The sequence below is a fragment of the Felis catus genome, chromosome A1 (genome assembly GCF_018350175.1).
Source record: "Felis catus isolate Fca126 chromosome A1, F.catus_Fca126_mat1.0, whole genome shotgun sequence".
NCBI classification, from domain to species: Eukaryota; Metazoa; Chordata; class Mammalia; order Carnivora; family Felidae; genus Felis; species Felis catus.
This window is the reverse complement of record NC_058368.1, coordinates 36,054,917-36,080,043: the sequence shown is the minus strand read 5'-3', so window position 1 is coordinate 36,080,043 and position 25,127 is coordinate 36,054,917. Positions and strand designations below refer to the sequence as shown.

Sequence of the window (25,127 nt, the reverse complement as noted above, 5' to 3'; positions counted from 1 at the left end):
AGTGGAAATCAGTAGATACTGTTTATGTAACAGTGATCGGAGGTTTAAGTATTTATTTAGTGCTACAGAGCCAGGCAATTTAGAAAGCAAAATTATTAAAATAAATGGGATTAGACAGGAAACACCATTTTCATCTTCTATAATAGGAAGCTATCTATAATGTATTAAATAGATGAATCAAGAAATAATGGTGTACACATCTTATTTAGAGTTAAGAAACTAACTGCCAGAATAATCTAATATAGAAAGAACCATAAGAGGTCTCATTTAGGAAGTGGGATTGGGTTTTTAATGTAGTGATTTGGTTGTTACTTTTCATTGTAAGCCCTTCTGTAATATGTTTTTTAAAACCATGTTTATTGCTTTTATTAAAGAAAGAAGGGAGGGGTACCTGGGTGGCTCAGTCCGTTGGGTGTCTGACTTCGGCTCAGGTTATGATCTCACAGTTCGTGAATTTGAGCCCCGCGTCGGGCTCTGTGCTGACAGATCAGAGCCTGGGGCCTGTTTTGGATTCTGTGTCTCCCTCTCTCTCTGCCCCTCCCTCGCTCACGCTCTGTCTCTGTCTCTTTCAAAAATAAATAAACATTAAATTTTTTTTTTTCTAAATAAAGGATCAACTACAGCATAGGGAATCTATATGAATCACTTCTCCTGCGTAGTGTCTCATCATGTGGATCTATATCGTAGCTTATTTAATCAGTCTGTTACTGATGGACCTTTATTTCCAGATATTGGCTAACAACATTTTAATGAACATTCTTGCTTAAAGGCAAAGTCCTAACAATGCAATTGCTGGGTGAAAGAAAATACATATTTTAAATTTTAATATATATTTTCCTAGTTACTCACCAGCAAAGTTCATGAATTATACTTCTATGGTGTAGACAAGTCATTTTCTCTGTGCCATGTCTGACACTTGGTATTATGGATCATTTAATCATTGCTGTGCTTCAGTAAATAAAATTTATATTTTTGTATTAGGGAAATGAACTACCTGGTCATACGTGTTAGCAATTATTAATTTTGTTTTTGCTAATTTTCTGTTCATTATTGTTGGGTTGGTTATCATCTTCTCTTCTTCCTTCAAAATGCTTACGTGTTGATGGAAGACACTTTTTGAGTCTTGTATGTTACATTTGTCCAATAATTTGAAATTGTAATTGGGTTTGCATTTATACTTTGTGGCCCTGGTATCATGCTTGGAAAATCCTTTTCCATTCAGTATTAGCTTTCTTTGTTTTGCTTATTTCATTACTGACACTATTTCTAATTCTTTTCTTTTTCTAACCTTTTCAAGTCATAATGATTTTAACAAGTACTGGAATTAAGGAAAAAATGTCATTGCCATTTTAGATGCTTGCGTAGATCAAGCGAAGCTAGAAGAGTTTGAAGAGAAAGCATCAGAACTTTACAAGAAAGTAAGTAATTCTGATTAAGTTTGCGAGACTATGTGAAGAACCACCTGGCATCATCAGGCATGCTTCTCCTTCAGGGATTTTGCTTGTTGTTTCCACTCTCTTCTTTACCTCCTTGAGCTATTTGCATAAATGCCATCCTTAAGGAGGATTTATTAGACCATTATATTTAAACATTTTAACTCTCCACTCCCAGCCCTGACCCTGTGATTTGTTTTCCTCTGTTTTATTTGTTATCTGACATGCGACATGGTGTATGTATTTACCTGTGTATCTATGGATGTGTTGTCTATTTCTCCCTCTAGAGTAACCTTTATGAAGGATATTTCTTTGTTGTTGTTTGAAGGATTTTGTTTATTCAGTGTCCCTGCACCTAGAACAATTCCTGCCCTCAGAACATTAAAAAAAAAAAAAAAAAAAAAAAAAAAGTTAATGAATAAGTGATTGAAGAACATTTGTAGAGTCAAAATTTTAAGATTGGAGTATTTCTCAAGAAATCCTATATCGAAAAGTTTTATTAACTTTTCTGTTTTGGTTCATGTTGCTTCATTAGGTCTAGGTGAACATAGAAAACTGTCATTTTAAAAAAAAATTTTTTTTTCAACGTTTATTTATTTTTGGGACAGAGAGAGACAGAGCATGAACGGGGGAGGGGCAGAGAGAGAGGGAGACACAGAATCGGAACCAGGCTCCAGGCTCTGAGCCATCAGCCCAGAGCCTGACGCGGGGCTCGAACTCACGGACCGCGAGATCGTGACCTGGCTGAAGTCGGACGCTTAACCGACTGCGCCACCCAGGCGCCCCGAAAACTGTCATTTTTATAGGTCAGAAGTATCTGATATTGCCAGTTGGGTTGCTTCGGCCCAGTAGTATTGCTGACCATCCAGCCGTTCCCCACTGTTCTCGAAGGTGGTGTTCTGTGCTTTCATCTCTGCTTGGCATGTATCTATTCGACTCTTTTTCTGTTTAGAAAAAAAAAAAAATGTTGCTTTTGTGGGATTCTTCACATGTTAAGCAGTCACTTTCATTTAAATTCGTGTGGCTGGTTTCTCACATTGGAGGAATAAATGATAATTACTACCCCCAGCCCCTGATGAACATACACTAAATAGACTTTTACTGTGTGTCAATTACCATGCCTAAGAGGCTATGTTTTTGAACTCTCTGGATCTTGGTGAATATTGAACGAATCTTACACTTCTGTAACAGTTTAAGATAATACAACGTGCAAATGGTAAACAGTCTTTTATAAGTTAGTGGTAATTTATGACAAACTTTGTAAATGCCCCATGTAAGAAGTCTTGCATGTCCCCCCACACATAGAGGTTTTTAACCCCTGGGCCTCTGGCTGCAGGCTAGAATTCCAGCTTAAGCATATGATACTGTCTTTGCCCCGCAGGAACTTGAGAAACAAATGAACACATCATTGAAGTGTCATGTGTGCTACAGCTGATAGGTGATCATGTTGTAGGGTGATCCCTTATCCCCTGACTTGGTATTCTAAGCCTTCTACTTGGTATTCTATTTTAACGCTTCCTGAGAAAGTAGTAGTAAACTTTCAGGTACTTGCTTTGGATGCATCCCAGGTAATATAAATTTGCTTCTATAATCATTTTTAGGTATGTGATGTATATGAGTGTTGTTAAATGTGATACCTTTCTCAACATATTGTTTTAAAATTTAAAGTTTAAGTGTAAGTAGAAGAAAGACCTTGTTCAAGGTTACTTGTCTCCTTTTAGTCAGAAGTTATATGTCTTAGGTATATTTAAAAAAATATTGTTTGCTCCATAAAAGATTCCTATTGCCATACCATTTTGTATATATCAGCAAGAACTTCTTTCTGATAGCTTTATAAGGACACATGTAAATACTTTGCTTTAGGCAGGAAGCTATCATAGTTGCTAGACACATTCTTTATTTTGGTGCATAAATTTGAAAAATGAAGACCAGAAATGTCAGAAAGTACATAGAGAATATTGAATTATCAACCTTCTTGTACAGATGCACTAATACATTTACCCTAGGGAATGAAATTAAGCAGAGCCTCAGCCTTAACTGTGTTTCTTGACATTTTTGCGTGTAATTTTGTAAGCGTAGTATTGCTCTAGAAACTCTTTTTGGAGAAGAAGGCTATCATATCTGTTTTTATAAAGTATGTCTTTAATGGAGATTCATTTTATCCCCAAGGCTACTGTGATTTGACTGTAGATATTATAAAAATGCTAAAGCAAAGTTTATATTTTGTCTCATCCTTTTATAGGGGAGGATATAGAAATTTATCTCTTTGTTAAGTACAGATACTTTATGGCCAAGTTAATTTAATAAATTCTCTTAGAGTATACTAATTATGACTCTGATTATTTTGGTGGTTTTACCTTTGTTTCCATAAATCATCCTTTTTCCTCCTGAATCTTATTCTAAGCCCTACTAGTTAGGGTAATGTACCTACTGATAGTGTGAAAAAGACTTCATTTTTACTCTCATAAGAATTTAATTTTTTATTTCTTGCTAAGCAGAAGTAAACACTGAGCAGTCATAAAAGGGAGAATAGAGAACATGACCTCTCAAAGATTTTTCATGCCGGGAGATTGTGGAACTTTAATATATGATATTGACATATTTATTCACAACATATAAAGGAAGACTTGACAGGAATTGGCTCCATTTCTTCATTCGACAAATATTTACTGAGTTTAGTTATAAATGTAAGGCTTTGGAAAGGTGATGAATAAAGTGGATTCTCACTGTGAATAACCTTCCAGGCTGGTGGGTGTTACTGTGGTGTGTGAATAGTGCATTTTGATATTTTTATATTACAGTGTTATGACTGCTACAGTAGGAATACCCTATGCAGAATGGGAGCCTTCTGCAAGGATTCCTCATCTAGACTTGAGTGGCCAGGGAAGGCTGACCCAAGGAAGTCATAGCTAATGTGAGGTGACAAGGTGAGATAGCCAAGAAGGAGGGAGACAGAAATTTATTGTGAATTTCAACATAGCCATCTCAAGGTTAATATTTCTGAAACCAAATTTATTTTTCTTTTCCCTAAAAAAATGCCTTCCTCCTCCATGAATTTTATATCCCTATTTCCCCCCTAAAATAATAAGTTTCCAGCTTGCAAAGCAATAGAACACCATCATCATCTTAGAGATATACTCCCCTCACTCATTTCCTTCATTTAGTTGTACACTAATTTTTTAGATTCTGTTTAAAAAAAAAAAAAAAGTCCCTTCATTTTTTTTTTTTTCCTGTTTTCTGTTTCCCTGTCTTCCCCTTCATTCAGGCAGGCCTTAAATTCTTGGTTGGGTAACTATAGCAGCTCCTCAACCTATTTACATGCCTCTGGTGTTTTCTTTCAGTCCACCTTCCACACTGCTGCAGGCTGGGTTTGCCAAAGTGCAAATTTGGTCATGTTAATTTCTTATTATAAATACTCTTAAAAGCTCTCCATGGTTTACAGGAAAAAAGAGAAACTTTTTGACTTTAAAATTCCTTAAATTTTTTTTTTCCATTTATTTATTTTGAGAGAGACAAAGAGAGTGAGCCGGGGAGAGGCAGAGAGGGAGGGAGAGAGAGAATCCCAAGCAGGCTCTGTGCTCTTGGCGTGGAGCCAGATGTGGGCTTGAACCCACGAACTGCAAGATCATGACCTGAGCCGAAACCAAGAGTTGGACGCTTAACTGATTGAGCCATGCGGGTGTCCCCAAATTTACTGTAAAATTCCTTTAAACACTTTAATTCCTGTCTACATCTGTAACTTCATCTCTTGCAATTTGTTTTCTTACCTCCTTTTATGGCCCTTGCATGTGGTTGTTTTCATTTGTGTACTGCACTAAACCTTCTATTGGAAATGCCAGCTGCACTTATCAGCTAACTACTCAAATTCTTCAAACCTGGGGCCAAGTTATCACTTCTCCAGTAATCACTCCCATGCCTCCAGTGTATTTCTCCATTGCTGGTAATTTTCATACGTTCGCATTGTTACTTTCCTTTTACTTTGCCACCAGACACTATACTTACTAAAAGTGATGACCATATTGTATTCAACTCTGTATCTCTAACACCTGCTCTTTGAGGAACACATCAGATGCATAATATTCCTTACAGTATAACGAGAAATAGGTAGGTAGTTTGGGGCCAACTCCCATGAGGTTCTTAGATATTAGGTTAATGACGTAGCCACTGTAAGTTGAAAAGCAAAAGAGTCATGTTTTTTGAGCCATCCTTTAGAAAGAACAGCGATACTCAAAAAAAGTTTGTAGAGGGGAAAGGTAATACTGGTTTTAAAAATACTGTTTTTGTTTGTTGCCTTGAAGAATGTTCATTGGGCAGTTGAAAATACGTTTATGGGCTGATTAGTAGTCTGGAATTCAGACGAGAAGCTGAGCTGGTGATGGGGATTTGGAAGTCATCAGTGTATGAATGGGGACTAAAACGTGTGGGTGTGGAAGATACCGTTCTATCAGGCATATGAAGTGAGACCATCAGAGGGGCAAAGGAAGAGTCCTAGGACAGGACAATAGTAGACGGTTGGACTGAGGAATAGGAACCTATAAAAGAATTGGTAGGAACAGCCAAGGAGTAAGCAGGAGGACCAGAAGAGTGTGTTGTAATACAACACACTGGGGAAGAAAGAATGAATACAGAGGCATATTCGTGAGTATTTAATGCTGTAGGGCAGTCCCGTTCTATACGGAATGATGACAGTGTTTGATGATCTGTGTTCAGCATGCTAGCCTTCAGCCTGTGCCTGTTGTGCCCTTGTGACTGAGGAACTGAAGTTTTAACTTTGATATTAGCTAACTTAAATTTACATTCTAGCAGCCACGTTGGCTAGAGGCTACACCATTGAATAGTACAGGTATTAGATCAAGTAAGAGGAGGCCCGGAGAAGTCCGGGGGCTTTGGAATTTGGCAAGCCATAGTTTTTAGAATGAAAGATGGTGGCTAAGTTGGATAATGAAGTGAATGAAGTTCAACAGGCCAGAAAAGGGAGTATGATCCAAGCACACTTTTTGAAGGAGTGCACTTTGAAGCAAGAATAAGATTAGAGTTAGGTGACTCAGGGTAAGGACAAAAAGAGGGTCAAGGAAGATTAGCGTCTTTTAAATTCTTAAATGGTAGGAGGGGTTTGGAGGAGCTGCAGTAATAGGAGTGGTAATGTTGGTGTGGTATGGGTGAAGTGAGGGATATTTGGTTTTTTTACCCGGTAGTTTCTGTTCTCTTTATAAAAGTGCAAAGTTTAGAGTGAGAGGATTGAATGTGAGATTTATTTAACCTGTAAATGGGAATCACAACAATGTTTATTATTTCAGAGTTTTTGCGTGTGTGAATGCAATGATGAAATTGCATTCATGAAATGCAAAAATGCTGACACTAAATCATGGGGGAGGCAACCGTCTGGGGGGGTTGGCATATGAGAAATCTCTGAAACTTTGACTCATTTTGCTGTAAGCCTAAAAGAGTTCTAAAAAATAAAATCTATCTTAAGAAAATACCTGTAAAACATTATCTGAATGTAATTTGTAGGAGGGTGCTGTGGTTTTATCTAAACCCAGGCTTGGAAGACAAGGTCTGGCTTTTAATCTCACTTTTTTAATTTACTGTCTGTACGACAAGGGATTGGATTGCCACCTTTTTGAGTTAAGGACAAAATAAGATTCATAAATAAGTGTTCTTTGTCATCGGTTGCTTTTTACATTCTTGCACTTTCCCTAATTGAGGTCTGACCGTGCTTTAAAGTCTAGAGGCTACATCTGTGAGGTAGTGTTTTTTTTTTTTTTATGATTTTTTTTCTTCATTTTTTAAAAAGAAATAAATGTTCTCCAGTATGAGACAATCCCCTATTGCAATCACCTCTGATAGAGGTTTTCAGTCATGATGATGGCAGGGTGAAGCTATTTGAAGGCAGGGTGGGAATTTGTGATAAGTGGCTGTATAAATTAGAAAACTCATTGGATTCACCAAATTTTACTGTTTGCTTTCCTCCCACAAGGTATTGCACCAGGGTTTTTGAAAGATTAATTTATCATTAATCTCCCAAAGATTAATCTCCAAAAGATTAATGATAAATAACAGACTTTATTCTCTTAAATTGCTGTTGAAGATTAGAGCCTGCATCAGGGCCCTTAACTCTCATGACGACGTGAGAAGTGATGCATTTACGAAATGGAGTTACATAGTAATAGCAAATATTAAAATGCAATTCTTTTTAATTCCTATCATAAGGTTCAAGTACAAGTTTTTGCAAATAGGGGTCTGGGAACTCGCTACAATGCTTTGCTCTCTATTATTTTACACAAAGTTGCAATGATATTTAGGGACTTTTAAGAAAAATGTCAGTGTGGCAGATACCTCCGGGCGAGTTTGCTCTCCTGAGAGGAGAAGGTCACAGACTCCATCCCTGGCTTTGTCTGCTCCCTTGCAAATTGAATGATTTTGGTGGGACCCAGAGAGGGACCTAGGGACAGGCTTTGGGTGACTTAGCAAAATCTACCACTTTTTTCATAAAAAGTTTGTGTTCTACTGACGGGTCTTTAGATCATTAGAACCGTATTTCTTTATGAAGAATAGCGCTTTTCACTGCCATCTTTCTGTCTCCTGTTTTTTTTTTTTTTCTTTCTTTCTTTGCAGTTTGAAAAAGAGTTTACCGACCACCAAGAAACTCAGGCTCAATTGCAGAAAAAAGAAGCAAAGATTAATGAACTTCAAGCAGAGTTACAAGCTTTTAAGTCACAGGTAAAATACCATCTACCTGGATTGAATTTGGCTATTGAAAGCTTACTATGGAAGCAAAGGTCATGTCACAGCTTCATAGTTCAAAATGTTTAAACTTTAATTTCACTTGTATGTTTTCATAGTGTTGTTGTTCTACATATTTTTGCTCTGTAAATTAAAATTATTTTCCCACTGTTTTTTCTAGTTGCATTTTTAAAAATGTCATCAATTTTTACTAATTAATCTTCTTCCTTATGTTTCATGTGGGTTTTGTTCCTAACGTCGTACGTTTCATATGTAATCATAAAGGGTGAGAAAGACTTTTACTCTTAGATTTGTCATTCATCACTGATCTTTATCCCACTACAGGAAATTATTGCTCAAGCTATTTATTTTTCAAAACCTTCAGCCTATGGATACCTTGCAGTGAAAGATAACCTCTAGCTGAATGAGAACATTTTCTGATAATTTTTCAATTTCCAAAAGTAAACAGATTTAAAACATGACAAAAAAGAGAGCAAATCTGGATTATGAAGCAGATAGCTCACATACACCCTCTACACATAAAACATTTAGATAGCAAGAAATACATCATCTGCATGTTTTAAATGGATGACAGTAAGGAGGTAGAATATTCATAGCTAAATTTCTTCATGCAGATTTACATATAGGATGATGAGTAGTAAGTATAGTTTTGCTATTTTCTTTTCATCCTAATTTATGGTTATATCGAAATAGTCTCAGATGTACCATTTCCTATATGGTATGCTATTTCCTATATTATTGGCTATTTTGTTTTCTCTTAAATACTTAGTGGGTAATTTTGTTATGGAGGCTATAAGAAGAAACCCTAAGAGATAGCTATCTCTTAAGTGTTCAATTTTAGGGGGAAAAAAAGCTCTTATCTGTAAGAAAATCACTCTCAACGATCTTTCTTTAGTGTTTAAGAAGGAAGTACAATTTATTGAAACTTTTCATCTTTCCTGTGTGGCTCCTTGTCTCTCATACTAAAAAGTAACATTTGATTGTGTTTTACATTTCAGATTGAGTTATAGACCATGGCTGAGATTCTTAGGTCCAGTTTCTCCTTGTCTGGGCCAATATGAATTTTAAAAATATTTCTTTTTCATTTCTTCTAGTTTAAGGATTACTTGTAAATCCAATCTAAAGAATTCCTGTTTATACAAAAAGAAAATATCTGCCATCTTTGGACATGTTACTGCTGCCTGTGTTTTATATTAAGATGGTAATAAATTGTTTTAAAATGAGATTAACTCCAGCAATCTCCTATATTTTTTCAAAATGTGGACAAGGTGACTATTTATGGCTATCAGAAGCAAGCCAACAGCTTAGACACTTAGTATTGGCAGCCATGTTAATTTCTGAAGAATAACTGGGTATTTCTTTTTCCGAGAGATTAGTCGTGTATTTCTCATGAAATCTAATCATTTGTCTTAAGATCCTTTGCTTTGCTCAAAGCTATACTGATTATGAAGAGTCTGAATAAAATATATTCTGTGTGATTTTATTCCTTTATTCACGTAACAGCCAAGTATTGTCGGGTGCTGGGGATATAATGGTGAGCAGGTTGATCACAGGATAATCTGGCTTCATGAACAATATATTTAAGTCAACCATGCTACATCGAAGGAATTAATATAGAAGAGAAATGCAGCCATATCTTTAAGGCATTAATAGTTAACTATAACATGTATATTGAATGTGAGTACAAAATACCTACACCTCCTTAACATTCAGAGGGCACTACTATCCATGTTAACGGCAATGCAGCATAATGCTGAATTGATTCTTCTTTATAATTAATGTTTTTGTTAAGACATGTTCTTTGATTTGTGGTTTCAACTTATTTTATAACACTTTTTTCTTTGTGCTGATCTCATGTGTCAACTTTAGGCTTTAATACATGATCTATTTTTTATAATTGTGCCATAAAACTTTTAAAATGATTTATTAATGTTTATTAAATGCCCCCCTTGCAGGTGTGTGTGTGTGTGTGTGTGAGAGAGAGAATTGAAATCAGTGATTATAGGAAAATAATCATATCACAAAACATTAACTCAGATCTTCTTTAAAATAATCAAAAAATGGGGCGCCTGGGTGGCGCAGTCGGTTAAGCGTCCGACTTCAGCCAGGTCACGATCTCGCGGTCCGTGGGTTCGAGCCCCGCGTCAGGCTCTGGGCTGATGGCTCGGAGCCTGGAGCCTGTTTCCGATTCTGTCTCCCTCTCTCTCTGCCCCTCCCCCGTTCATGCTCTGTCTCTCTCTGTCCCAAAAATAAATAAAAAACGTTGAAAAAAAAATAAAAAAAAAAATAATCAAGAAGTGTATATTCTTACCATGCCATTGAAACATATGGCCAGAAGTGACCAGTGGCCCCATTTTGCCCTTTTTCTCTCCTGATTTTGCTTTGCTTTTTTGTGACATTTGATACTGTAGAATAGCCCGTTATGCCCCCTCCCTCACTGTCTTCACTTCACTGTGATTCATGAACCTGCGCTTGTCTGTTTTTTTCTCTTATCTTTAATTCATTCATCCAACATGTATGTATTTCTTCAATGGCTGTCATTTGCCAGCTGCTGCTTAAGTGCTGGGAAAGAGTAGTAAATTATACAGACTTAGTAACTGCCCTCATGGAGCTTATAATGTATCAGTGAGATAAATGCTAATGATTTCTTAAGCATTTGACTCTTTGATAATAATGGCAATCAAAGAGAAGCACAAAGTGCTATCTGTGTAAAAGGAGTGGTCAGATGAGGCTTTCCTGAGGAAAGGACTTGCTAGCTAAGATTCAAAGGATCTACAGGAGGTAACCACATGCCAAGAAAGTTCCAGGCAGAAGGGATTGCATGTGCAAGGGCCCTGAGAGAGGTATGTGGTTGGTTGGCAAATATGTGAAATTGTACATGACAGCCACTTGAAAGGCCAGTTCACAAGGATCATGATGTGCCCTGCAGGTCGTCCTTAGGAATTTCTGATTTTTTTTCCTCAAGATAAAGGCGTGATGTGACGATGCTATTTAAGTCTCTCTGAGTCTTCTTCTTCTTGTTTTGCTTCTCGTTTAAATGCCAGTATTCCATAGAATTCTGTACATAGACTTTATGCTACATGCTCTGTACATACTCTGGGTGAACTTACCTATTCTCAGTAAGTTGAACTATCACCTAGAAACTGCTGTTTCAAATCTTCTAGACCCACACACCCATTTCCTCCCAGGACATCTCCACCTGGATGGCCATAACTACCAAAATAAGAAATAATATTTCTGGCAATTACACTTCTATGAAAACAAAAGCTAAGTTCTTGAATTGGAAAAAGAAAAAAAAACAAACTATTGGGATTGTGTTTTTTTAGGTCAAGCCATGTGAAATTGCTCATCCTGAATTGTCTTTGGTGTAAAGTAATTTTTGAGGCAAGTGTACTTTGACGTGTTTGGTAGATGTTTTTAGTCATATTTCTTTTCTTTTTTTCCCTTCCCCTCTAGTTTGGTGCCTTGCCTGCCGATACAAGTAACTCTTCGCCACTGGCGGAAGAAAATGGATCCGGCCTCCCAGCACTTGCTCCGTCCCTGCCTTTGCCCTCCTGTGGAGGAGTGCCTCCTCCCCCTCCTCCCCCACCCCCTCCTCCCCTTCCAGGAATGCCCTTGCCCTTTGGTGGTCCTGTGCCTCCACCGCCTCCCCTGGGATTTCTCAGTGGGCGAAACTCTCCTCCTCCACCAACCCTACCTTTTGGGTTAAAACCAAAGAAAGAATTTAAGCCCGAAACCAGCATGAGAAGATTGAATTGGTTAAAGGTAAAACAAGTAAATGGAAGAGACATACTGTCGCCTAGATAAAAATTTAACTTTATATTTAATTTCCAGTGGAAATCCTAATCAGAGTGTCATTCAATAGATAAGCGTTATTTGAATTAAATAAAAGTATTGAAACAAAGCCCTTTTCTCTTGACTGAGGCTTTCTGGTTTAGAAATTTGGTGAGAGTTGATGGTTGTTACAATGGGATTTGGTTTGTGATTAAGCTGATAATTCAACATTATCATCATTGAACATGAGGTGTTTCTCACAAGAACAAAAATAAGTTAGTGTTCGTATGAACTTATCTATGTTGATAGCCATTGGAAAAATTAATACATGTTGTCAAAAGTTGGTAATTAGGACACAGAAATCCTGAATCCTGGAGATAGATGGTTTCATGGTCACATAACCTTGGGAAATGATGTGTGATATATCCTGCAGTTGAATTATTGCCGTGAACATGAGCCGTATTCAAGACCCTGAGAGGTATAATTAAGAAAGAACAAGTTTTATTTCACTCTGCTTCAAACCATCAACTATCTGATAGTGGAAACTTTTTTTTTTTTTTTTAATAAAACCTTAGCTTCCGGAGGAACTTGTATTTTATTGCACACACTTTGGGGAAAAATATTAAGGGATTACTTCATAAACATCTGCTGGCAGCTATGGGACATTGGGTCTGAACGTAGTGATTGTGCGGGGACAGATGAAACACCCAACTATTTATGAATCTATCTCTCTGATTGCAGATCAGACCTCATGAAATGACTGAAAACTGTTTCTGGATTAAAGCAAATGAAAATAAGTATGAAAATGTGGATTTGCTTTGTAAACTTGAGAATACGTTTTGTTGCCAACAAAAAGGTAAGTTGAACATCATGCTTATTTGCTTATTTTGATATCATGCTTATTTTAATATGTTAACATTGCCACTTTTTCTGTATTAACTTTTACAGAGCATTGTTTGAAGAGTCCTATATGTGATATTTTTACTTCATTAGTGGGTAAATAAATTAATGGGAAAAAATTTTAAAATACCAATTTTGTTGTGAGTATAGGATAAGCAGTCTTGAAAATGCAAGTGGTTAATACATAACCTTGTCAAATTTTTGGTATGATATCTTTTTTGAAGATGTTCTTAATTGGGTTTTCATAAAGGAGGATATTTTCAGAGAGAACTTTGGCATGAGAATTCCTTTGAGTCAATGGGAAATAGAAAAACAAACAGAATGTGAGCCTTCTTCTAGCCAGCACTTTACCACCCTTTAATATTACTATGACAGTCACAATAATTAGTATGAGTCACACGGGATAGAAATACCAGATTTATAGAGTACCTTGAAAGCTTAAAATAGAAGTACATGAGTAGGTTATATGAACTTTTTATTAAAAGCAATTAGTGTTCATTTCCGAATTGTTTCGTGATAGCTTTTACCTGCTTGGTGTGATGATGATGAATATTTTTAAATCATTTTATTCAAACATTGTTCTTATCTGAAAATTGGGTTTCTACTGTATATGTTTCAGGGTTGATATTGACTTAAGCTAGTAGGTTAATTTTTAAGTTATGTAATGCTTACATTTTAGGTCTATGTTACAAGCTACTTGGATCAGTGATTACATTTTAATTTTCAAGAAGGAACCCTTTTCACCATAGACCTATGCCACTTACAACCCTGGGCTCATTGAACACAGAGAGCTGTAGAAGAGAGATTTTACTCCAGCTGGAGATGGGAAGGGTTGCTATATACAGGGAAGAATTAACTTCTTAAAATACCTACTACGTATTAGGCGATATGCTGTATATCTGATTTAACTTGACAGTCTCAGCAGTGAAAGGATTTTGGCAGATACCCCTCCCACCCCAAATCATTTGCATTCCTTTGAAATGCTTAGTAAAATATAACTGTAAATTAGAATCTCTTTCTAAAAAGTAAGTTAGAACTCTAAAAGGTAATTGTAAATTAAGGTGGCTTTCCAGAATTTGTGCTAAATCCAAAGCCTTCAGCAGATATTTTTGGGCACTGTTCGTGACTAAAATAGTAAAAATGATATATTTTGATCTTTGAAAACAGGGGGAATTTTCTCAGCAAGCTTATCCTAGGAAAACTTGTGAAGTAAGCAGATCTTAATTTTACCTTTTGATTATGGAGAATGGAAATTTTCTTTGAATAAGATTAGTACACTCTTCAGGCAATCAAGGAAAATATATGGCAGTTAAAATGTGTATTTACATGTAAAACACTTCAGAATTTCAGATTTCATAATCTGGAATTGATTAGTTTTCCCTTTGCTTTCCTAGTAGGGTACAAACGGTGGTACCTTAAAGCTATTTAAGTAATACTGCCATCCAGCTACTGTCTCTCTCTTTTTTTTTCCTCTTTACTCTGATTACTTTCTTAATTAATGAGGCTCAAAAGGGAAACTTGTTAGCATGTCTTTAATTTAGCTGTAGTGTTAGCCCTAAATGAAATAATTGGACCTTTAAAAAATTCTTAAGTCATCTAACTTTAGCCTTGAGATTCAAGGTTGAAAAAAAACAACAATGTATTTGCTCAATCAAGTATTAGTTATGAAGTTTAAGGTGAGGCAATGGTGATCCTTGTCTGAGTATTCCGTACTTCTATCTGTCTCTGCCTTTGTACGTGCCGTCCCCTCTGTCCAGAGTCTCTCATTTGACTTACAGACTGGCAGAGGCCCACGACTTCTCTTGTCTCAGCTCAAATGCTACCTTCTTTCTTCTGTGACAGTGGATGATACCTCCATGGTGATCAGAAAAGATGGGGATGCCCGAGGTTGTCATCCTGGGCAATGCCAACCTTTCACAATGCCAATAGGAAACAAGCTGTGAAGGTGACTATTTTTTGATCTGGATTTTAAAGAATAATTCCTGGAAAACATTATTCAGGGAGCCTTAAGAATACATTTTAGCATTACCAGTAGTTAAGTATTTTATTGGAAAACAAAATTGCTGCTTTCAGAAAAGCAGGATTTCCTATAGATACTTTGTAGAGAAGATCAGAAAGGAAGGCAAGAGGAAGGTATCTGAAAAGCTTACCGGAGACCAAGGGGTGGTGCTGGAGTGGACACGTTGCTCCTTGTCTCTTTATTTGTGGCCTGGCCACTGAGGCAGTAGGTCCAAATCTTCACTTCTGCCTTTCTCCTTTCTCCCATGACTCCAAAGGTTACTTTAACTCCAGTTTTTAATTTCTGCGGAATTCAAAATTGAACCTAGTCACGAATTATTCAGTCCATGGTGGCGATACAGTGACTCTCTGCTCCCTAGCCAGCAGGGGGAGGTAGAGGCATCGCCTCTTGGTTGATTTTCCATCATTGGTTCTTGTCAGGACTTGGAAGGGAAGGACACAGGATTCCCATTACTGGGTTTTTAGGGAAATAATGTATCTGTTTTTCATTGCAGTAATTCTTTTGTCTAAGAACCAGGGCATTTTGTGACAATATGGATGGACCTCTAGGTCATTATGCTAAGTGAAATAAATCAGGTGGGGAAAGACAAATACTGTATGATTTCTCTTATATGTGGAATCCAAAACAATGAAAAAAGCAAACCATGCTCATAGATAGAACAGAATGGTGGTTGCCAGAGATGGGGGTGGGGGAAATGGGGAGGAGGGGTAGAAATTTATTACATAAACAAAAAATCCAGAGCTATTTCTCTGATTACAAAGGTGGATGTTCCATCCCAGGAATTTAAAATGGTAAAGGCCAATCATTGGTGTCCCCTAAACATTTGAAATAGGTGGAAAGAAAAATAAGGAACTGAATTTCATAATTTACCCTCTAATTCTACCTATTCTAATCACATGCTCTGTATTTTTTGTTATTATGTCTCCCCCGCCCCCCCTTATGGAAGACACTGCTTTGGGTTTTACTGACTTTGAAGTTAAGATGATTGGGTTTTAGTGGTCTTATACCCTGAAAGTTGGAAAAGGAAGAGGGCCTAACAATACCAGTGGAGCGCCTGTGGTTGTACCACTTCCTGAGCTGGGCCGTCTTCATGTGACCTTGTTTAAATCATGACCACATCCCTGCTGAGATTTTTCTCCTGCCCAACGATGCTAAGTCCCCAGAATACCACCCTGCCCCACTTGCTGGTAGACATAGCAAGATATTCTAGGCATGAGCTTGGATATTTCGTCTTTACTCATGTTATTCTTTATTATATCTTTTTTTCCCTCCCAGTTAAATTTGTATTTAAACTAACTTCCCTGTTACGTCTAGACATTGCTTTATTAGGAAAGTGCCCGTGTCCTGTCTTAAGGAGTACAGGAAACTCAGCCTCTTCCTACGAAATCAGTATGTTTCCTTGATCCCGTTGTATCATTTTTTTCTTTGATTCCTTTATTTGGCTATCAAGTATCGCTTTGGTTTCCTTGCCTTTCTCAGTTCTAACCTGTCTAAAGTTTTGAGTTACATCTCAGCTTTCCATATTTTAAATTCTCCTGAAAATAACATGTAGGCATTTTTCCTGGCCGTATTTTTCTTTTTCTCATTCTCCCTCATTCCTTTCTCCTGTGTTTGGCTGTCACTGTTCAAGGCAGCCAATATTTATTGGGTGTGCACTGTATGTTAGGCCTTGCGTTTGGCACTGGGGACGCTGTAGAGAGAAAGCAGTTGTGTGCACGTCCACGTGTTGTTTTCTCAACCCCAGTGAAACTCCATCAAGCTCTCAGTCAAGTTGAAGCACAAGAATGAGGAGTGGAACAACAGATGCTGATTTTTGATTCAGAAAGGAGGATTGCCATGTTTTACTGTCTTGGGCTCCTGTTAAGGCTTAACAAGATTATAAAAGAAAAGTGTTTATATATCTCTTTGAGGTTTAATCACAATATTCATATATTGAACATTTGGTATCATCAAAATAATGCTAATGATCTGTGTATTTTTTTACCAGATTGGAAGCATCTGCCGGTTAATTTTTACAGGCTGTTGGAAAATGGATTAAAGTATACTAACAGGTTATTGGTGTTGGATTTATCAACTAAAATTAATATTAATTACTTTCATTATTCACAAACTGTTAACTTAATAGGGATTAAAGGTTTTTCTGAAAGTATATGAATAGTCTAATTCACTTAGACTGATTTATCATAAAAATGTGATTCCACAATTGTTAGCTTTCTGAAGTAATCACATTTTAGAACAGGTGCATCATATTTGCCAGATAGGGCCAATAAACTGGTTTAGAAATAATTTATCAACTGAGCAGTTATGGCATATGGAAACAGTTAATGGATTATGTACTTACAAACAAATCAAGCCAAGATTTCTGACATCATAGTTCAGTGGACAAAGTATTGGGGTAGGGAGTGATAAACCATGGATTATCTCAGGGACTTGGCTGTGTTCAGGATGTCGTTTTGTATTTGAAACACAATTTATTCCTCTGTCTGAAAAAAAGTGTATTAAAAAAATCCTAAACTACCTACATTAAGATGAATAATATAATTTATAGTAGAGAAATGTTTTTCATGAATGTGTGTTAATAAAGAGATGACGAATGCACCATATCTTAAAGGTTTCTGAAAAGACATTTGACAAACACTTGTTTGGAAAGATGGAGGAGGAAATCAGTGATGAATTAAATATTTCCCTAGGGATTTATCCTTTGGTTCTTGTCTGTGTCTGAATCTGAAAAGAACTAAAGACTTAAGGAAATGATAGGGCCTGTCAGGAATGTCTTGTTTCACCCTTAGAAAGTATCTTTTTGTTACCAATTATTTGTATTTTGTGTTGGGTTGCGGAAGAAACAGAAATTTATTCTGAAAGGTTTAAAGAAACAGAACTTAGAGAAAAGGGCTGAAGAGAGTAGGTTTGTTTATTAGCCTGGAGCTACAGGCGACTTTCAAGTCCCAGAATGCTTCAGTTACATGCTTAGTTATACCATGTATCTTTGGCACGGTGTGATGGGAATTCTAAAAGTCCCTGTAACTGGGCACATTTCTTGTATATTGTACAACTGCTATAAACAAAAAGGGAGGAAGCTTAGACGTGTGTGCAGGGGTTGGAGTGCCCGTAAACATAGCTCCTCTCCCCTTTTCCCCCCTCTTTCTTTTCCTTCTAACAGTGGAGAGAGGGATGATACTGGGGAGCATTTGGATTCACCAGGAGTCCCTGGACGAGTGGTAGATGGGGGTAAACTGTGTTCCCTGTAGATTACAAGGTCACTTTGGTGTTTTAATTCTTGGAGTTTTCAGTGGTGCACCTGTAGCTGTCCTCCCTTGACAACATTGTAAGATGTTTTATGGTCCTCACACATTTTTTTCTCTCTCAGGATTTCTCTTTCGTTTCCTGTATCTTCTTACTCCCGTTTACCAGGGAATCTCTTGTTGCCCTGTGGTTGTTCAAAGTACATTGCCCCATTTCAGGCAGTTATTCTTTGTCTTGTCTGCATTACGTTCTAGCAGCCGTCAAGGCTCCCACTCATAATTAGCGTGCAGTATTATTCACCAGAAAATATAAATGAGACTCATCTTTCTGAATGCACTCTTTGAATCTTAATATATTTATACACCTGGCTGGTCACTGACCCTCTTCTCTCCCTCTGCCCCACTCCTCAGTGTCCCTCAGGCCCACCTTCACATACACTTGCCAGGCTCAGAAGAAATAGGATCACATGCAGTTAGTATTGCAATGATGCCATCCCTGTAGCACAAGAAGAGCGTGGGGTCATGGTAGGAGAGTCCTAGGAGAGGGAGGAGGCTTCTTTCTGGATTATATGCTCTGGAAGCTGGATAATAAATAAAGAAGATAGTAACTTCTTTTGTAACAGGCAAAAAAGAACCTTTATGAAAACAACTTTTTTAATCTTGAATTTCTAAAGTTAGGTTTTGAGGTAGTTATAGATTTGTGTTTAGGTAAAGCTGGGTGTGTTTTGTCCTTCAAGGTTAAATCATTTAGTCACAGGTTAGGACTTGTACCATGTTGTGCATTTAACTCAAGCATTCACACATGTCTTGGCATCTGAGGAACCCACCAGGTTAGAAACCGTTGGTATCACATCCCTCCCTCGTCTAAGTACTTGTCTGTGTCTTAAAAGGATGGCTATTTCTGAGTCAGACACGCTCTAGTCCAGGAGTTCTTAACTTGGATTAACTTGGGTCTTTGAACGTGAATAAAAACAAAACAAAGCAGAATGTTACTTTCACTTACCTGTAACTGAAATTTAGCTTTTCCTTCATTTATAAATATAGGCAACAAACACGCACCTAAACCATTTCTACCTGTGAAGATTATGTATACTTTTTATATCCCATCAGAATTATTTCAGATACGTTAAATATCACTGAAACTCATCACTACTTCAAAATTTGGGTGTTTGTGAGACCTGCAGCTAGATCTTGTTATTCAGGACATTAATTAAGAAATGGATTTTGTCAGTTGGGTCCTCCAAAAGCCGATGCTGAGTTGTTGGGGTGCAGGCGTTTTTAGGGGGTGTGCGGTGGGTAACGCGTGTGAAAGGTACAAGGTGGGGGAAGCAGGACCGGGTAGGAAGAACCTCAGGCCCTGATGTCATAGGACACATTCTCAGCCACCCTAATGTGTGTGTGTGGGGGGGGCGGGGGACGGGGGGAAGCTCTGAAACAGAGGATCTGTTAGGGAAGTCCTGGGATGGGCCCCGGTAGCCAGGCCCAGCGCTCCTGCTGTGCTCAGCTATCAGCTGGGAGCTGCCCAGGAATGGTGTGGTGGCCTGGACTTGGGACTCAGGAGCATCCTGAGGGTGGTGACAGCTTGGACCTGACCAGCCACGTGCACTCCTTGCAAGTGAGGGGGACATTTTTCCTAAAGGGAGATCTTAGCAGTGCACGTCCATGGCTGCCATGCATGTATTTTGCTAGTCACAGACTGGTATTTAATGCATTTTGGTAGCTGCATTTGAGTATCATTTGCTTCCTCTGAAATCCTATGTATTATCTTTTCTGCACTTAAGAATTTTCTGAGAAGCTGTCTATCCCTCTGACTGCCGGTGGGGTCCATGGCAACAAAGGTTATGAAGCCTGCTGTAGCCTTTCTGCCTTGTGCAGTGCTGGGCATGAGGCGAAGGTCAGGAGCCTCGGCCTGGCCTTGACTGCTGCCTGTTCACATATATGCACATTTTTGTTTGCTTGCTTAGTTTTATTTTGTTTTAATTCAAGGGGCCACTACATGATTTGTCATGAGATACTTAACTAGGAATACCTTTTTATTGTGACTGGAACATTAGGTCGTCTGTTTTTGGATCCACTTTTTTAACAGACTACTGAAATGCATTTGTTAATAAAAGCATATGTCGAATCTGGCACAAGTACAAAACCCCCTAATTAGACAATAATAAAACAACAGTGTTGACAATGTCTTTTTGTTTTGTTTTGTTTTTTTAGCAGTTGTGTTTATCTCCTATCATTTTATTTGTTCCCCAAAACAATCCTGTGGAGGAACTAAGGCAAATATTGTATATGTGTTATATGTAAGAAAAAGTTACACTCTTCATGTGAAGTTGAGCTAAAAGGAGCTGCCACTCTGAATGGAATACAGATCTGAGCTATGCCATGCTGCTTCTCTGATTAAAAGAAATCCTATTATGTTTTATTTAAAGTGCTCTTCTTTGATTTAAAATAATTTCCCTCTCATCTCCCGCCACCTTACTGCTGCCCCCCAGCAGTTCACCCTCATCCCACAATTTATATTAAAGGCTTTAAAAACTTGCCATTTTTTATTAAGACCATCTTTCATCATTTGGTCCCTCTATTCACTTCTGTAAGTATTTGAGCTGTAAATACTAACGCCATGCTGTGGCGTGTACAGGAGGGGAGAGGGACCGTGGAGTACCCCCCACAAGCGTGTGACCCCGGCTTTTGCAGCTGTAGTTCTTTATGAAATGGGGGAGAAGATACCCATCTCACAAGGTTATTGTGAGGATTAGATAATAAAGTTTTTAAAGCATCTTTTGCAATGCCTGGCTCATTGTCGTCGTTCAGGAATTGTTAGCTGAACTTAAATTTTGAGAATGCAGGCTTGTTTCCACTTGCAAAATTTTGTGTACCTTGTGTGAATCTTGCATATGAGCTGGCCAGCTTTAGCCCCACTTGCAAATGAAGCCTTTCAAACCATTGAACTGCTGTGTTAACTGACCTATGTTAGTAGCCACTTAAGAAGATTTCTGTAATACTGATCTGTGCCATCAGTTTTAGAAATAGTAATAGATGATTTTGTACATCCTATTTCTTTCATCTTTTGTATGTCTTAACTGTCAAATGCTTTATTAAGTTCCTAGAGAAGAAGAGAGATCTGTTGAACCAGGAATGAAGACTGGTTTGTCTTTTTTCTTATTTTTTTTTCCTGAGTTTTTCCATGATTTTTTTGTTTTTATTTTCAGTTTACAAGTCATTAATGGAGCTGAGCCAATTTGTGATTTTATGAAATTTAAAAACTGAGAACTTTAACTTTTAACTTGGTGTGATTCAGTTTTTGAGCATTGAGCTAATGACTTGAGAGTAAAGTTGAAAAACTCAGTCCGTACTTTATAAAATCTGACTAGTTCTTGTTAATTATTCATGATTATTTTTGACAGTTATTTACAGTTTCAAAGATTAGTGAGGATGTTATGTATGGCTTAATGTAATTACAGAACTGGGATGCATTAAGGCGTAGGGAACCTTTCGTTGATAGGCAAATACAAGAGCCAACTAAAGCTCATGGCTAAATTCTCCCTGGGGCTTGCAGGAAGGGTGATAACTGTTAATTTTCTTATTTTCATAGAGTGCTAGCAGAGGGTTCAGAGGAGTGAGAATTTTTCAGGAGTGGGTTGTTTTCGTGTGTGTGTGTGTGTGTGTGTGTGTGTGTGTGCTGTATGGTGCAAGCTAAAAGAATTATTTAGGTGAACCACATACAAATGTTGAAATTCTACTATTTTGACATATCAAGAACTTCATGTGGTTTAGCCCAATTCTTGTTTTCTGAAGTGGTGACTAATTAAGGAAACACATAGAAATGTCTTTGTAACTTATTTAAAACAGGAATGTTGGTATTTCTGCTTTTCTCATAGCTTGTCAAATAATTGATGGGGGGTGGGGGGAGTGAAACTCCTGAAATGAGAAGTATTTATTTTGGAATGACTTACATCCCCCAAATCTAAGACTGGAATCACCTTGGAATTTTACAAGCTGTATTAGTGTATATAAATTAATCTTTTCTGGTGACTCTGTGAGGAAGTTTGCCTGCAAGAAACAGTACCCAGCTAAAAGTGATTTCGACCAGAAGTCTGGTGGTTGGCTGTCTTAGATTTGGTCAATTCAGCATCCCAGTGATGTCCAGACTCAGGATTAGCTTCTCCATTTTCTTAGCTTTCCTTCTATTTTCAGCATAGCTTAGTTATAACAAGGGCAGGAGGGATCATTATGCTCACAAGTGGAGTTTTGTATTAATTTTCTATTGCTGCTGTAACAAATTCCTGGAATTTGGCAACTTAATGCACACTTACTGTTTTACATTTCCGTGGGAAGTCCATCATGGTCTCACTGTGCTAAAATCAAAGTGCCAACAGGGCTACATTCTGGGGACCTAGGGGGGACCTGTCCCTTCCTTGCCTTTTCCAGCTTCTAGAGCTGCCCACTTTCTTCAGCTTGTAGCCCCCTTCCTCCAGTCTCCACAGCTGGCCACAGCGAGGGGAGTCCTCAGGGTCCATCTCTCACTGGTTTCCTTGACTGCATCCTTCTCAGGCTCTGACCTGTGCTAGGAAAGGTTCTTGAAGAACCATGTGATTAAATTGGGTACACCTGGCTAATCATGCTAATGTCCCAGCCTTTCTGTCTCTGACCTTAATCACATCTGCAAAGTTCCTTTTTCCAAGTAAGGTAGCATATTCACAGTGCTAGGGATTAGAACACGGTTATCTTTGACAGAGGAGGATGGGGTGCCAAAATTAGTTGGTTATCATAATATTGCAACATTTCACAGGGCACTTGGCCCGGTTAATTCCACTCACTAAAATTATGTCCGTCTTCTTTAGCTCTGTTCTTTTTACAGGAATGCTGTTTTAGGGTCCTGGGGCATTTTGACATACATCATTTGTTCTGTTCATTAAATGTTATTGAGCTTTGGATCTTTACTAATTACATTAAGATATGTTTTTGTTACCATGGCTAAGTGCCTTTGTGGAGTTTTAGGAAAAATCCTTACATCATGTACTAAGTACTAGAAAATATTTTTTTTCCTTTCTTTAGTCAAATATACTATAATTAATGTGCAACAGGTATCACAATCTACTATGCATTTTCTAGTTTGTAATGTACGCTATAGATTTCATTTTTTTCCTAGGAAATTATTAAATTCTGTATATATGTTTTTACTTTATATAATCTTTTTTTCAACCCAGAAACACCATCCAAAAACCTATAGTAAAGAACCACTGGCATTTAAAAACAAATTGGTTCTTTATGCTGATTTATTACTATGCATTTTAAGAAAGAAAGAAAGACTGGTTCTAATTTAGAAAAAGAAGTGTTTTATGTTTTATACATTATTAACTTTTGGGAGATAACTTTCTACACTTCTGTTGAACAATAATTTCTGTACTTTGAAGTTTAGTTATATTTTAAGTTTTATTTATTTTAGTAATCTTTATACCCAGTGTGGGGCTCAAACTCACAACTCCAAGAGCAAGAGTTGTATAGTTTGCCAATGGAGCCAGCCAGGCTCCCCAAAGATTAGTTATATTCTAAAATACGGACTGCTACTCTTGTTGTATGATTTTCACAATATATTTTAGCGGAATAAATATTTATATTTTGTGATAGGGACTTTGGGAAAAGGCACGTTTTTGTGGTCCAGTATTAGTCCGACCTAATAAGCACCTATAAACGGATATGAACATGTAATTTCATTACAACCTGGAAAATGTTATTATAATTGCATATTTCACTGGGCAATTTAAAACACAATATATAAAAAGTTTATTTTAATTGGAAAAATTTCATCACTGAGGAAATCCCATTTATCAGAAAGATCTAATGCAACCCATTGCCCACAAAATAAGCAATTTATTTTAATTTAATTGTTGGCTCTTAGTCATTTGCCAGTCTACTCTTCTATCATGATACTGCCTTAGCCTCGTTCTTCCTGAAGCAGAGCTCTTCTTCCTTCTTTAATCTTCTTTTCTTTTTCAATTAGAGAACCAATTATTTTTCAGGGTTTCACAGGTCACAGTGGGACAGTTTGGCTCTCTGCTCCCACAGCAGAAGATTTAACCCTGAAGAGTTGAAGTAGCCAATGGAATAACTGTGTTTGTTTTTAAATGAGGGATATTAGTGTTTGGAGATGTTACATTTTCCTGTTTTAAAATTAGACTTTTTCTGAATAATACTGAATTTTCTCAAGTCTTGTTGTGCTTCATTTCAAATCTTGCCTATCTGTGTCAAAATGAATCTGACCTTTTCATACTGACCAATCATTTGTATTTCCATTATCTGTTTTAGTAGATTCAGCTGTGTTGTCAGTGCCGATAGCAAGGAAAACAGCAGTCTGTGCCAATGTCAGTGTGGTGACAATACTTTTGTAATAGAATTTTCTATGTGTGTGTGTGATAAAGTTATATGTTTATGAAAGAATATTTTGTAAACCTGGTAATCTGAAATTGATAAACACTGAATTGCTACTTCACTTTTTACCATCTTTTTTAATCTGAAAGATTGTTGGGTACAGAGAAGGCAACTGATAGGATCATCCTTTGCCCGTTTTTGGATCTCTGAGGTATGCTTTATCAAAAAACCTATTTTTGTGAATGTGTTCTTGATGAATAAGCATAACTTACAACCTCAATAAATCAAAATTTCTCGTTAATTCTCGATTATATTAGGGTTGTAAGAAGTCTAGAACAGCTGTTGGAAGTGAAGAGCAATGAGAGAAAGGAGCTGACTTGAACCGTAAAGGGGAAAATGAGTGCCTGCTTGGCCCCAGTAACTATGCTGGGTCCTTACACTGTAAGATTTAGGCCTTCATCCCACTTTAACGCGTAGAGATTGAGGTTCAGAGAAGTTAAAAATCTGGCCTTCAGGGTGGCATCCTTAGAAAGGAGCTGGAAGTCAAGAAGTCACTTCTTCTGATTCATACCCGGGTTTCTTTCCCCTCTCTCCTGTTTAGAGTGGAGAGGGAAGGAGGGAGGGAGTGCCAATGGGAGTCCACTAGCA

General features: G+C 37.5%; 1 protein-coding gene across 3 annotated transcripts in view; it reads left to right on the top strand.

The window, feature by feature from the left end:
• Window positions 1–25,127, top strand: part of DIAPH3 (diaphanous related formin 3) — a 506,099-nt gene that overhangs the window by 171,318 nt on the left and 309,654 nt on the right. For all 3 annotated transcript variants that reach the window (XM_006927330.5, XM_045053868.1, XM_045053865.1), the window contains 4 exons: window positions 1,354–1,418; window positions 8,049–8,153; window positions 11,634–11,942; window positions 12,693–12,807. In XM_006927330.5, coding sequence (XP_006927392.4) covers window positions 1,354–1,418; window positions 8,049–8,153; window positions 11,634–11,942; window positions 12,693–12,807 — 594 coding nt within the window. The remainder of the gene's footprint in view (window positions 1–1,353; window positions 1,419–8,048; window positions 8,154–11,633; window positions 11,943–12,692; window positions 12,808–25,127) is intronic.